The sequence below is a fragment of the Camelina sativa genome, chromosome 9, assembly GCF_030686135.1.
Source record: "Camelina sativa cultivar CO46 ecotype springtype chromosome 9, ASM3068613v1".
NCBI classification, from domain to species: domain Eukaryota; kingdom Viridiplantae; phylum Streptophyta; class Magnoliopsida; order Brassicales; family Brassicaceae; genus Camelina; species Camelina sativa.
This window is the reverse complement of record NC_141888.1, coordinates 20756391-20769076: the sequence shown is the minus strand read 5'-3', so window position 1 is coordinate 20769076 and position 12686 is coordinate 20756391. Positions and strand designations below refer to the sequence as shown.

Below are 12686 nucleotides of genomic sequence, written 5' to 3'. Positions count from 1 at the left end.
TCTAAGAGATCAAATATATAGGAAAGATATATTTATATATATCTTTTTGTAAATAGCACAAATGTTTGTGTAAATAGCACAAATGTTAATAAATTATAAATAATGTTTTTTAGTATTTCATAAAATATATCTACGTAATAGTTAAATAATTTTTGGTATTTAAGGTTTGAAATATTTTTTCATTAGCACAAAACAATTAATAATTTATTATTTTGTACCGCTTATTCTAAAACTGCAATTTTGTTTTTACCAATCAAACATTATTATGTACTGCTATTTTGTACAAATCGCACTTGTCCTGCAAATATATTTCTCCCGTACGTACCGTAGTTGAACCGTAGCATACTGTAATTCCGTTTTTCCCGCACAACCAAACTGCGGTTACTATTCGGACCCTTAATAACAAGAAATAAACAGACACAATCTTAACCGATCCCGGTCTGAAACCTTAACTCCGGTTTAAGAGATTAAGCCGAGAGAGAGAGAGAAGCGCACAACTTGCAAATAAACCAAAAGCCGTCAGCTAAACAACGTCGTTTTGGAAAAGTCCTCGTCTTCTCTCTCTCTCTCTCTGTCTGCTCTCTTTCTCAGAAATCTCTCTCTTTCGCACTTCTGCAAATGGTTCTCTTCTTCGTTTAAGCTCGAATCTCTCCACTTAGATTCCAAAACGGGAAAGATCTCTCCACCTTCTTTGGAAGAAGAAGAAGAAGAAAAGCTTCACCAATCTTTACAGACTAGATCGGATCCGTAAATCGGAAGTTTTTTTAATAAAAAAAGAATCAATAAAAATGGAGGAAGAGAAAGCTACTGCTGCGCAGAGCTTAATCGATGTAGTTAACGAGATTGCGGCGATTTCAGATTACAGGATTACGGTGAAGAAGCTTTGTTATAATCTAGCGAGGAGGTTGAAGCTGCTTGTTCCTATGTTTGAGGAAATTAGAGAGAGCAACGAGCCGATCAGCGATGATACTTTGGCGAATTTGGTTGGTTTGAAAGAAGCCATGAGTTCTGCTAAGGATTATCTCAAATTCTGCAGCGAAGGGAGCAAGATTTATCTGGTTCGTCTTTGTGGTTTCCGATTTTTTTTTTTTTTTTTTTGGCATTTAGTTTTGATTAGATCTGCGATTTGACGAATTGGTGTTGTCATTGAATGAGCCTGAGCCATGTGCTTTGTTTTTTGTTGCTTATGGTAGTGTTGAGTGATATCAAGATTTGATCTGTGGAAGTTGTTGAGAATTTGTGGTTCTGATAGTGAAGATTTGACACGAGAGATGTTTCTTGTAGGTCATGGAGAGGGAACAAGTGACAAGTAAATTGCTGGAGGTGTCTGTTAAGTTAGAACAGTCTTTGAGCCAGATTCCGTATGAGGATCTCGACATTTCTGATGAAGTTAGAGAACAGGTATGCCAGTGTCTCTCTGATCAGTTCTGAAGATGACTAGTAGCTACGTAGGATGAGAGTTCTTGATATCAGTTTATTTACATGGTACACAAATGAGCTGAGATGCCAGGATTTTGGAAACTACATGGGAATCTTAGGATGTGTATTAAAATCAACTGTAGTTAGTATTGGATTGGAACTTTAGCGGGTTTCAAAAATTCGCATGTTTGCGTATTTCATAGCGTATTTGTTGTGTTGCAGGTTGAGCTGGTTCTCAGCCAGTTTAGGCGAGCCAAAGGAAGAGTAGATGTATCAGATGATGAACTATATGAAGATCTTCAGTTGCTGTGTAATAAAAGTAGTGATGTAGATTCTTATCAGCCTGCCCTAGAGCGGGTTGCAAAGAAGTTACATCTGATGGAGATTCCTGACCTAGCTCAAGAATCAGTGGCTCTGCATGAAATGGTTGCTTCGAGTGGTGGAGACGTCGGTGCAAACATTGAGGAGATGGCAATGATTCTGAAGCTGATTAAGGATTTTGTGCAGACTGAGGATGGCAACGACGAGGAGCAGAAAGTTAACTGCAGAAGTAATGGACAAACTTCTACGGCCGCAAGTCAGAAGATACCCGTGATTCCTGATGATTTCCGCTGTCCGATATCGCTGGAAATGATGAGAGATCCAGTTATTGTTTCATCAGGGCAGGTATAGTTCACTTCAACTTCAGCTTCTTCAAATTTATCTCTGCGATCTTCTAAGATTTTAACTATAGAAGTATGTTCTCCTCTATGTATAGACCTACGAACGCACCTGCATTGAGAAGTGGATAGAAGGTGGACACTCAACATGTCCAAAAACACAGCAGGCGCTAACAAGCACAACCCTCACACCAAACTATGTTCTCCGTAGTCTCATAGCTCAGTGGTGCGAGGCCAACGATATTGAGCCTCCAAAGCCACCAAGCAGTTACAGACCTAGAAAAGTATCGTCATTCTCGTCTCCAGCAGAAGCAAACAAGATCGAAGATCTAATGTGGAGACTCGCTTACGGAAACCCCGAGGACCAACGGTCTGCAGCTGGAGAAATCCGCCTTCTTGCAAAACGAAATGCAGACAACCGCGTGGCCATAGCCGAAGCTGGAGCCATACCTCTTCTCGTAGGCCTTCTCTCAACTCCTGATTCTCGTATCCAAGAACATTCAGTAACAGCCCTTTTAAACCTCTCCATATGTGAGAACAACAAAGGAGCCATTGTTTCTGCTGGAGCTATTCCTGGTATAGTTCAAGTACTCAAGAAAGGAAGCATGGAAGCCAGAGAGAATGCGGCGGCTACACTTTTCAGTCTATCAGTGATTGACGAAAACAAAGTGACTATCGGTGCCTTGGGAGCGATTCCCCCACTTGTTGTTTTGCTTAATGAAGGGACACAAAGAGGCAAGAAAGATGCCGCTACTGCACTCTTTAACCTCTGCATATACCAAGGAAACAAAGGAAAAGCCATACGTGCAGGAGTGATTCCCACGTTGACTAGACTCTTGACAGAGCCCGGAAGCGGAATGGTCGACGAGGCGCTTGCAATTTTGGCGATTCTCTCTAGCCATCCCGAAGGGAAAGCAATCATAGGATCCTCTGATGCAGTCCCGAGTCTAGTTCAGTTTATTAGAACTGGCTCGCCTAGAAACAAAGAGAACGCAGCTGCGGTTCTAGTCCACCTCTGTTCTGGAGACCCACAACATCTAGTCGAAGCACAGAAACTTGGCCTTATGGGTCCATTGATAGATTTAGCTGAAAATGGGACTGATAGAGGGAAACGAAAAGCAGCACAATTACTTGAACGCATCAGCCGTCTCGCTGAACAGCAGAAGGAAATGGCTCAGTCACAAACCGAAGAAGCTGCTGAACCAGCATCCACTACAGAAGCTACTGATACTTAAAAAAAGATTGTTCTTTGTTTTGGTCCTCTGGTCATCCCTTCTACGTACGTATGTTTATTATTCTCACTTTTCTTTTTTCCGCTACTCGATCCTCCCTCGAGGTATGCTTCACTGTAGATGCAGAAGAGGAAAGATGGCCTCCTCCTCCGATCTATTTTTTTTTTTTAACTTTGTGGTGATACCTTTGTGTGGACGGAGCAATCCGGTCCACAGGAGAGGAAGCAAATATGCATACATACACGTCAACTTGTATCATTGTAACATTTTATGTCTGTAATCATTTCCACGAGCTTTTTCGTTTTCAATACAAAATCTCTGTTGGAGTTTGTCGCCGAAAGGTGGATAAGGTTTATGGTTATTGTTCAAAATGTCCTCATTATGTCGTTCATTCAAGATGTGCAACGAGAGATGGTGTGGGACAAAATAGAGCTTGAAGGAATACCTGAAGCCAACGAAGGAATTGAGCCCTTTGAGGTAATTGATGATAACACAATTAAATATTTCAGCAATTCTCATAACATGATGCTATCAAGGATCGTATGGGTCGTGACGAAAGCATATGTTGTGAAGCATGTACGTATCCGGTGTATTATGATCCATTCTACAGCTGTGAGCCATGTGAGTTTTTTCTTCATAAATCATGTGCTAACTCTCTCCGAAAGAAGTGACATGCAGGCCCGGCCCGCCGCACATTCCTATGATACAAACGTATTAGGTCTCTAATTTTTCTGAAATTTTTAATAAAAAAGTTCGGCCCAACTAAATATTTATATTGCAAATATAGGCTTCATTTTTCAAAACATTTAAGATTTGGTCTCAAATTTTAATCTTGATCTATCTATTATTCTAAAAATAGGCCTCTATTTTATGAGCTCTTAAGATTTTGTTTTAACTTTTAAAATTTATCTTATAAAATCCATTAAAAAAAATGTTTACGTATTGTGCCTCATTTTTTGCTGGGCCGGCACTGGCGACATGTATGCCACAACCAATTGTTTAGTCTTCACACAACCAATGCTGATACGACGACGGGACGGCAAAGAAACGATATGGAAACGTCTCCGGGACGTCTCGCACGTGGCGGGGACGGCAACAGTTTATGGGGACGGCAACGATTCTAATCAAAAACGTTTCTGTTGTAAAATAGGGAATTTAACTTTTTTTTCTTCCATTGTCTATAAAAGAAAAGGAAAATTAACCTTTTAAATATTGTCTAATTAGGGTTTACAGATATCAGTGCTCTATATAGCTCATCTTTTTGCATTCTTACTTCACGTCGACATCGTTCATCGCAAACTCTGTTTAGCTCTGCAAAAGGTATGTCTCAACTCTCAAGCTTCTTAATAACTTAATATAATTCAATTCTTTGTTTAATCAGTGTTTATAGATCGAGACAACGAAACTTATAAACATAGTAACTGATAAACATAGTAGTTGATACGTTTACGTAACTTACGTTTATATATTTTACATTGTTTGCTTATATATTTATAAGCGTAGGTTGATTATACTTGTTTATAAACTTGTTTATCAACTTACGTAACTTGTTTATCAACTCGTCTACGTAACTTTTTTATCAACTCGTTTATACGTTACGTAACTTACGTTTATCAACTTGGTTTTCACAATATTTATATGTAGGTTGATTATTGATATATGCCTACTCAAGAAACAGTGATAATGTCGATATTGGTAGTGGATCTAATCGAACGGTGAAGCTCCATTATGGGGTGACTAAAATTCAGAACCAAGGAACAACTGGAGAAACTTGGAAGTGTAAGTCTAAGATATGTAATGAAATCAAGATGGGATCTTATTCGAGAGTGAGAGCACATCTGCTTGGATTAAAAAACGCTGGTATAACTTCTTGTCAGACAGTAGCTAAGAGTGATAGACAAAAGATGCAAGGGTTGGAAGGTGATTTTGAGAAGAAGAAAAGCGAGTGGAGCTAGAGAGATTCCTTTACCTTGTGAAACAAGTTTTAGCTCTAAAAGAAGAAAGTCTATCATCTTCCCTGTGGAGAAAGCATTTGGTATTGAAATCAAAGACCAGTTGGATCAGGAAATTGCAAGGATGTTTTGCACAGGAGGATTGCCATTTAATCTTGCAAGAAATCCGCATTATCACAGGTCCTACCAGTTTGCTGCTGCCAACAACATTGATGGTTATGTACTTCCTGGTTATAATAAGTTGAGGACAACTTTGCTACAGAAAGAGAGAACTCATGTTGAGAAGTTATTAGAATCACTAAAGCTAACATGGAAAGAAAAAAGGTTGACGATTGTGTCAGATGGTTGGAGTGATCCTACAAGAACATATCCCTGCTGGAGTGACGATTGTGTCAGATGTTTGGAGTGATCTATGGATATTTTTATATTTTATATACTATAAAACTAATATACCCCTGCAGTACCCGTATCCCTAATAATTTTTCAACATGAGTTCTCTCTTTCTGTAGCAAAGTTGTCCTCAACTTATTATAACCAGGAGGTACATAACCATCAATGTTGTTGGCAGCAGCAAACTGGTAGGACCTGTGATAATGCGGATTTCTTGCAAGATTAAATGGCAATCCTCATGTATAAAACATCCTTGCAATTTCCTAATCCAACTGGTCTCTGATTCAACTGATTTTATTCTACGTTATGGTGGAAACACTCAATCAAACTGATTTTGGACCAACTAACACAAACCACAACAAATTCTAACGCTTTAACCCTCTGTTCATGTGGTTCTTTTCCTCATAGGTATTCCATGCTGTACATTATCATATGATTAGCAGTACGAAATTGACTATGCTAATTCTTTAATTTGGTGAACCCGATGATTCTGAAGACCATTTGGTTTTGTCACCCTGTATACTACGTTGACTATCTAAAATATACATTTTATTTTTCTAAAGTTAGATATGATTATGTCACATCATATGCCAAGGGGCTAATCGATATACTTCTTATATAATATGAGAAGGTTTTTTTCTAACTTTTGCTAAGGAAATAATATTTGGTTTACTATTTATCTGACACCTGTATTTTATTGTTTGCATCTAATTAACTATAGTTTGAATCTAATTAACTGCAAGCCCATAAAACCAAAAAAAAAAACATCAACATTTCCTTCCTCTATTCTTTAATCAAAACATATGCAGCTTCCAAGAATCTAGATAAAGTTTTAACTGCAAGTCCATAAAACCAAACATATTATATCATTTAATACTACTAAATAAATGTCAGCTAGGGAACATATTAAGGATCAGAAAGTTAGCCCAAACAACAAGTATTTACTTAAAAATGCCGTTGCTCCAACGCTCCAGCAAGTCACCAATATTCACGATATATGCGCTGTAGAGGAAAACAAACCATATAAAATCAAAATTTGTTATGGGAGTTAGTATAGGAAACAAAAAAAAAGACAGAGCATGGATCCAAAAATACAAAATTCTTTGATATTACTCTTTAATCGGTGGTACATATTCCCACTTTCTAGGCTGCATTTCTTTATCCTTGCATATCTGCCATGAGAAATTAGCAATTTCTATAACCAAAACCTGGTCATATCAAAAGTTATATAACTAGTGAAACTCGTGTAATACCTGGAGGCCCATTACATTATCGGTTGCTAAGAGAGTCATCATTCCGAAATCAGAATGTGGCCCGCATCCATATATTCCTTTAGAGGGATCAGACACCCCTAAAAGGTAATAGAAGAAGGAAGAGAATTACTTGCGATGAGTATACATATAGAATTGGCATAAAGCTTAATGTAATGAACACAATACATCACCTTCATAGTGAATCAAACGCATAAATGCAAGCGGATTTCCCAACATTTCCGGTTTATCAAAGTAATCTTCTTCGACGTTGAGAGCCAATGCCAATACTCTAGCAATAACCTTACAAACCCTCCTGAAAATGCATAAGGTTTCATCATAGGTATACGGTTTGAAAAACTTAATTGTCCATTAATTTTCAAAAAAGTATCCATATATTTATTACGGACGGCTGTATTGCAGTCAAACTGAATCTACCCTCAAAGTTATTTGTTATTTATGTAAGGAAGCAAACATGAAACAATAATTTAGAAGACGAAAACAAAAACTTACAATGCTTCTTGATGATACTTCTCCATGGTAGCCCGCCATCCTGGCAAAACATCTGCAAGACACATCAAAGTTTATTCAAAGAAAAAAACATTAAATTTACAAAAAGTGTTCACTAACCAGAGTTAGGCCAAATATTGGGGCGACAAAATGGTATATGCGAATGCAGACCATCTATGGAGCCTTTGATTCCAATGAAAAAACTTTCTTTGTAATCCCCTAAAATCCATGAGGTTACCACAAGATTGATAAATATTAACAAACATATTTTTGATCAACCAATTAAGTGACAGGTTTTTGATCAAGAAAGTGAAAGCTGGTCACACGAACCGTGGATTTGGTTCTCGGCGATTTGACTAAGGACGGGTGAATAGCCTTGATGTTTTTCATTTCTCAAGACTTTCACCTTCTCCTCCAAAGGAAGAGCAAAGAACTTCTTGCTTTGCGCGAAAGCATTCTCCCTCAACTCCTCACTTATACCATGATTTGTGACATAGAAAAATCCACAATCTAGACATGCCTGGAACAAGAATAACTCACAACGAGCCACACATAAGTAATTATAAAGGTCACACCGTAGTTATCATGAGGGAAAACGAAAAGAAGAAGAGACAAGCCTGCTTAAGCGAAGCAGCTGATTGATGAAAGTTAGGGTTGGCGAGATCTATGCAAGTAAGGGATGAAACGTTGATGATGGAAGCTTCTTCGTGAGTTTTGTTCACCATCTTTCTCATTTCTCATGTGTTGACTCTTTCAGGATCGGATAAGAAGGAGAAATGGCCTTTTCCAAGATTCTACTACCATAAATTCATATAATATGTTTGCTCCATAATTTAAAATATCAAGAGGACAAATTATCAAAATTCATATATATATACTATTGAGTGCTCATCAATAATACTACCAATATAATAAGTGTTTTAATAATAGCTTTTGGTGTGAACAAGTGTTGAGTCTTTTTCTATTAATTTGGTAGAAGATCTTGAGTCGATCAAGTCTTTTTCTAATGCTATATTCAATGTCTTCCATCTAACTTTTTTTTAATCTATTGGTAAGTACAACAGTTTAATTAATTTTCATAAGTTGACTTTCATTTCTAGAGCTTTTTTTTTCTCTTAGATAGATATTATTTGTTTATTAATCGTGTATTTCTTACTGAGTGTTCATGACAATACTCATGCATCTCAATTTGTGTTTGTTGTGCAGGTAAATGCAAAGTGTGATCGTGAAATCAAGCCAATGAAGAAAAGGATGTTCTAGAGGCTCAATTGATTGTTGTTTGACTTCTGTAGGTTGCTAGAGTTGAGTCTTTATCACGTTGTCTAGGATTGTTAGTTCTTTGGTTTATGTTGGAATGTTCTATTGGTTTAGTTGTTATGGAATTAATACTTGTTAATTGATTATTTGTTAATTCTTGGTTATTTAATTCATATGTTTGCTGATGTTTGATTTGAATGTGGTTAGGGGGTTAGTGAGTATGAGATAACTTATTTGATTTGAAACGGGTCGGATCCTTTCAATTTGGTATCATAGCGAACTGAAGTGACAGTTTTGGGAGTGGGTGTCAATCAACATCAAAGAGGGTGTTGGTCGACAGCACCATTTTGTGGTTCGATCGGGTTGATTTAAATTGTCGATTTGGTTTAGGTGAAACCTTAAAACCGGGCTATTTTGTGGGTTTTAGTAGTAATAATTTACTCATTATTGTTACGTCGGGGTCACAGACTCTGAAATAAAACAGTAGGCCGAGTAAAACATGAACCAAATTAGCTAGAAAGCAAGAATATAAGCGTGAGTGTGATTTTTTATTCATGGTAACAAAGTGATTTATAAATTCAATAGGTCCCCAATAAATAGATATAAACCTTGGTGAAAAAAACAAACACAAAAGACTTTCGACAACGAACCCAACTCGAAAAACCAAAGCATTTACATATAAAGTGGGACTTCCGGGGCTGGTAGTCCGCATGGACCAAAAACTTCACCTAGGCTTTTTTTAGGTGCGCATGTGCTGCTTTGTAACGTTGGGAGATGTACGTTGAACATTTGATCGCTGGAAATCTGTTCATTAAATAAAACCATAAATATTTTTAAGAAAATGGTCGGAGGTCTTAATGGAACGAGGTGGAAGATGTTCAAGACTTACTTGGGATTGTTGTATTCGGACTGGCAGGTAGGAAGACACTCTATTATACAGTCGTGGCTCGGTTTCAAGAAGAATGGAATCTGTCAAAAGAAAACTTTAGCTAAATAAATATGTTATGTAATTTTCCGAATTCACTTGCGACCATGTTCTATGAAACTAGATTTATGAGAAATGATATCAATGGCATTTCGCATGTGCTTGACAAAATTTCCACTTTACTAAGAGACTTACAGAGTATCGATCTTGCCCATTTCCAAGTACCCGATGCAATGTAGATCTATATGGTATAAAAAAACATGCCTAAGAAAATAGCGGACGCCTTAGGAATTAAATTAAGCTCAAAGAAACAAAAACTCATATATACTTGAAATAGCCGTTACTCCAACGCTCAAGCAGATCACCAAGATTCACAATATAGGCTCTGTAGACGATCAAAACAAACCATATAACTCTATCAGATTATCAGAACAGAAAAATATAACGTACTAAACAGAAAATATGTTATGGGAGTAATTAGTGTATGTAGTACTTAAAAAGTTTCATCAACACAAAAACACCAAATATCTCATCATTATACCCTTTAATCGACGGTATATATTCCCACTTTTGCGACTTCGCGTCTTTATCTTTGCATATCTACATGTAGATATTACCAAGTTCCATAACTAATTAACCCGGTAGTATCAAAACGTTATATGGGACAATAACAAAAACAGTGAAATACCTGAAGTCCCATTACACCATCAGTTGCTAAGAGAGACATCATTCCGAAATCAGAATGTGCTCCACATGCATATATTCCTTTCGAGGGATCAGACATGCCTAAAAAAAGTAACAAAAGATTTAAGAAAATTATTGAGGATGATCAGTATATCATAATTGACATTCAAAAGCTAATGCCATTAAGTAAACACATCACCTTCATAATGAAACAAGACCATATCAGCAATTGGATTGCCCAGCATCTCAGGTGTATCAAAGTAATCCGCATCCAAGTCGAGCGCCAAAGCCATTATTTTCGCTATAGACTTACAAACCCTCCTGATCATTCAGAATCTTATTTAAAAAATTGGCTTAATGTTATATATTTTTTAATTATTTTCATGACTATGGTTTTAACCTTGCACACACAACGTGTATAGCCCCCCTAATACGCATATTTACAAGGAGGAATTATGCAGTTATTACTGAATTCACATGTTTACTTGATTAAAGACAACTAGACAAGGCGACCCAAAAACAACATTAGACTTAAAAGAGATCAGTGACAACTTAAGGTGGTAAACTAACGATATCGCCCACATGACAAGTTTCTTATAATCTAGTTAAGATTTGACCAAGAGTAACTGAAGTCACTTATAAAATTATATATACATGCATGGATTATTCTTTGTTTATACGTGGACGAGATCGAGATGTCACATTCGTTGGAAAAAGAAAAGAAAAAGAGTCTAGTTGTGTTTAGGTCTCTTGTTTTAAAATCAAACTTTCCACCTGGTTTCCAGCTCATCTAAATTTCTTAAAATTATTCAATTAACCCCATTGGGTATTAACAAATTTTCCCACCTAATTTCTCTATTTAAAAAATCTATAGAAAACAAACAGAACATGATACTTACAATGCTTCTTGATAATATTTCTCCATGGTCTCTCGCCATCCGGGCAAAACATCTACCAAAAAGTATCAGAAAGTTTTTCCAAAGAAGAAAGCATTAAATTAACAAACTCTGGTTATTCAAAAACTAACCAAGGTTAGGCCAATTGTTGGGGCCATAGAATGGCTTATCCCAATGCAGACCATCTTTGGGACCTTCCATTCCAATGGTAAAACCCTCTTTGTCATCACCTAAAACCGATAAAAGTTACACCAAGAGTTGAGATATATCAACAAGTCTAGACTAATAATATGCATGAGAAAGCTGATAAGACAAACCTCGAACTTGATTTTTAGGGTCTAAGAGAGAATCATGGAATGGTGCATAGCCTCGATACTTTTCATTTCTCAATACTTTCATTTTCTCTTCGAAAGGAAGTGCGAAGAACTTTTTGCTCTGCTCGAAAGCCTCTTCCTTTAACTCCTCACTTATACCGTGATTTACAACGTAGAAAAATCCACAATCTAGACATGCCTGGAACAAGAATAACTCGTGACCGAATCAGTGTTTTCCTTCATAGAAGCTACATTAATGTTTTCATACCTAATTATTTTTTAAGAACGATATAAATAGAAACATACCTTCTTGAGCAAAGCAGCTGATTGATGAAGGTCAGAGTTGTCGAGATCTATGCAACAAAGAGAAGAAACTTTGATGATCGAGAGCTCTTCCTCATTTTTATTCTCCATCTCTCTATTACTCTCTGTCTTACTTTGGATAGGAAAGACCGATCGAAAGAGAAATGCTTTTTTTTTTTTTCCCTACTACCATATATGTATTACTATCCTATTCCCTGATGATGTCTACTTGCATAATTAAATGTATGATCCACAGCCGCTTGTCACACTTCACGTTTTAAATTTCCTATTATACATTTTTAAAATGTTTTTAATTTTTATACATAAAATCTAAAGGGAGATGTTATTAACGTACGAACTACCTCATGTTGTTACCGCTCTATCCCATTTGTTAATTGTTATATACACCATAATGGGATCCTTGGACTAGTTTTCTATTTTTTTTCTTTCTGGACAAGGATCTGTAGAATGTATATATGTAAAAAATATAAGTGTAAATGATAGATTCCTAATCTCTATTGTATTCCTCTTATATAATGTAATATCTCCATCTAATAATATTCATTCAGCCTCCTATCTTATATGGTAGTAGAGCCTCGATCTCTCTTAACCTAAAAACTCTAAAAAAAAATTTATTTTTCACGCTGCTCACCATGTCAACCTCCTCCTGTGAGACCATTGCTGTGTCCGCGTCCAAAAATATCCTTTCCGTCAACATGATGAACATGACTAAGCTCACCAGCACTAACTTCTTGATGTGGAGTCGTCAAGTACGTGCGCTGCTCGATGGCTACGATCTCATCGGCTACGTTGATAGTATCGTTGTTGTCCCTCCTCTTACTGTCACTGCTGATGGTGTTACCTCTGAAAATCCGGACTATAAGATTTGGAAGCG

At 36.9% G+C, this 12686-nt stretch overlaps 3 protein-coding genes across 5 annotated transcripts; 1 reads left to right on the top strand and 2 right to left on the bottom strand.

Annotated features, from left to right (window-relative positions):
• Positions 1–427: 427 nt before the first annotated feature.
• LOC104711105 (U-box domain-containing protein 13) lies at positions 428–3650 on the top strand. The gene is made up of 4 exons (XM_010427781.3): positions 428–1058; positions 1285–1401; positions 1642–2085; positions 2177–3650. The coding sequence occupies exons 1-4, from the start codon at positions 789–791 to the stop codon at positions 3311–3313; spliced, it is 1968 nt and encodes a 655-aa protein (XP_010426083.2). The 5' UTR covers positions 428–788; the 3' UTR covers positions 3314–3650.
• A 2849-nt stretch (positions 3651–6499) lies between these two features.
• LOC104711103 (kihadalactone A synthase LFS) lies at positions 6500–8231 on the bottom strand. 2 transcript variants are annotated; one of them, XM_010427777.3, is made up of 8 exons: positions 8030–8231; positions 7743–7932; positions 7533–7631; positions 7416–7467; positions 7097–7218; positions 6906–7003; positions 6766–6824; positions 6500–6654 (listed from the first exon to the last, which is right to left on the bottom strand). In XM_010427777.3, the coding sequence occupies exons 1-8, from the start codon at positions 8144–8146 to the stop codon at positions 6594–6596; spliced, it is 798 nt and encodes a 265-aa protein (XP_010426079.1). In that variant the 5' UTR covers positions 8147–8231; the 3' UTR covers positions 6500–6593. The 2 variants fall into 2 exon arrangements, with proteins under 2 accessions (XP_010426079.1, XP_010426080.1); XM_010427778.3 differs by having other exon boundaries at positions 7416–7455.
• Positions 8232–9198: 967 nt separating this feature from the next.
• LOC104711104 (kihadalactone A synthase LFS) lies at positions 9199–12008 on the bottom strand. Of its 2 annotated transcripts, XM_010427779.2 has the most exons (11): positions 11795–12008; positions 11492–11687; positions 11306–11404; positions 11178–11229; positions 10478–10599; positions 10283–10380; positions 10136–10194; positions 9923–9979; positions 9790–9835; positions 9559–9638; positions 9199–9473 (listed from the first exon to the last, which is right to left on the bottom strand). In XM_010427779.2, the coding sequence occupies exons 1-11, from the start codon at positions 11900–11902 to the stop codon at positions 9398–9400; spliced, it is 993 nt and encodes a 330-aa protein (XP_010426081.1). In that variant the 5' UTR covers positions 11903–12008; the 3' UTR covers positions 9199–9397. The 2 variants fall into 2 exon arrangements, with proteins under 2 accessions (XP_010426081.1, XP_087323465.1); XM_087467339.1 differs by lacking the exon at positions 9199–9473 and having other exon boundaries at positions 9555–9638; positions 11795–11965.
• Positions 12009–12686: the final 678 nt, after the last annotated feature.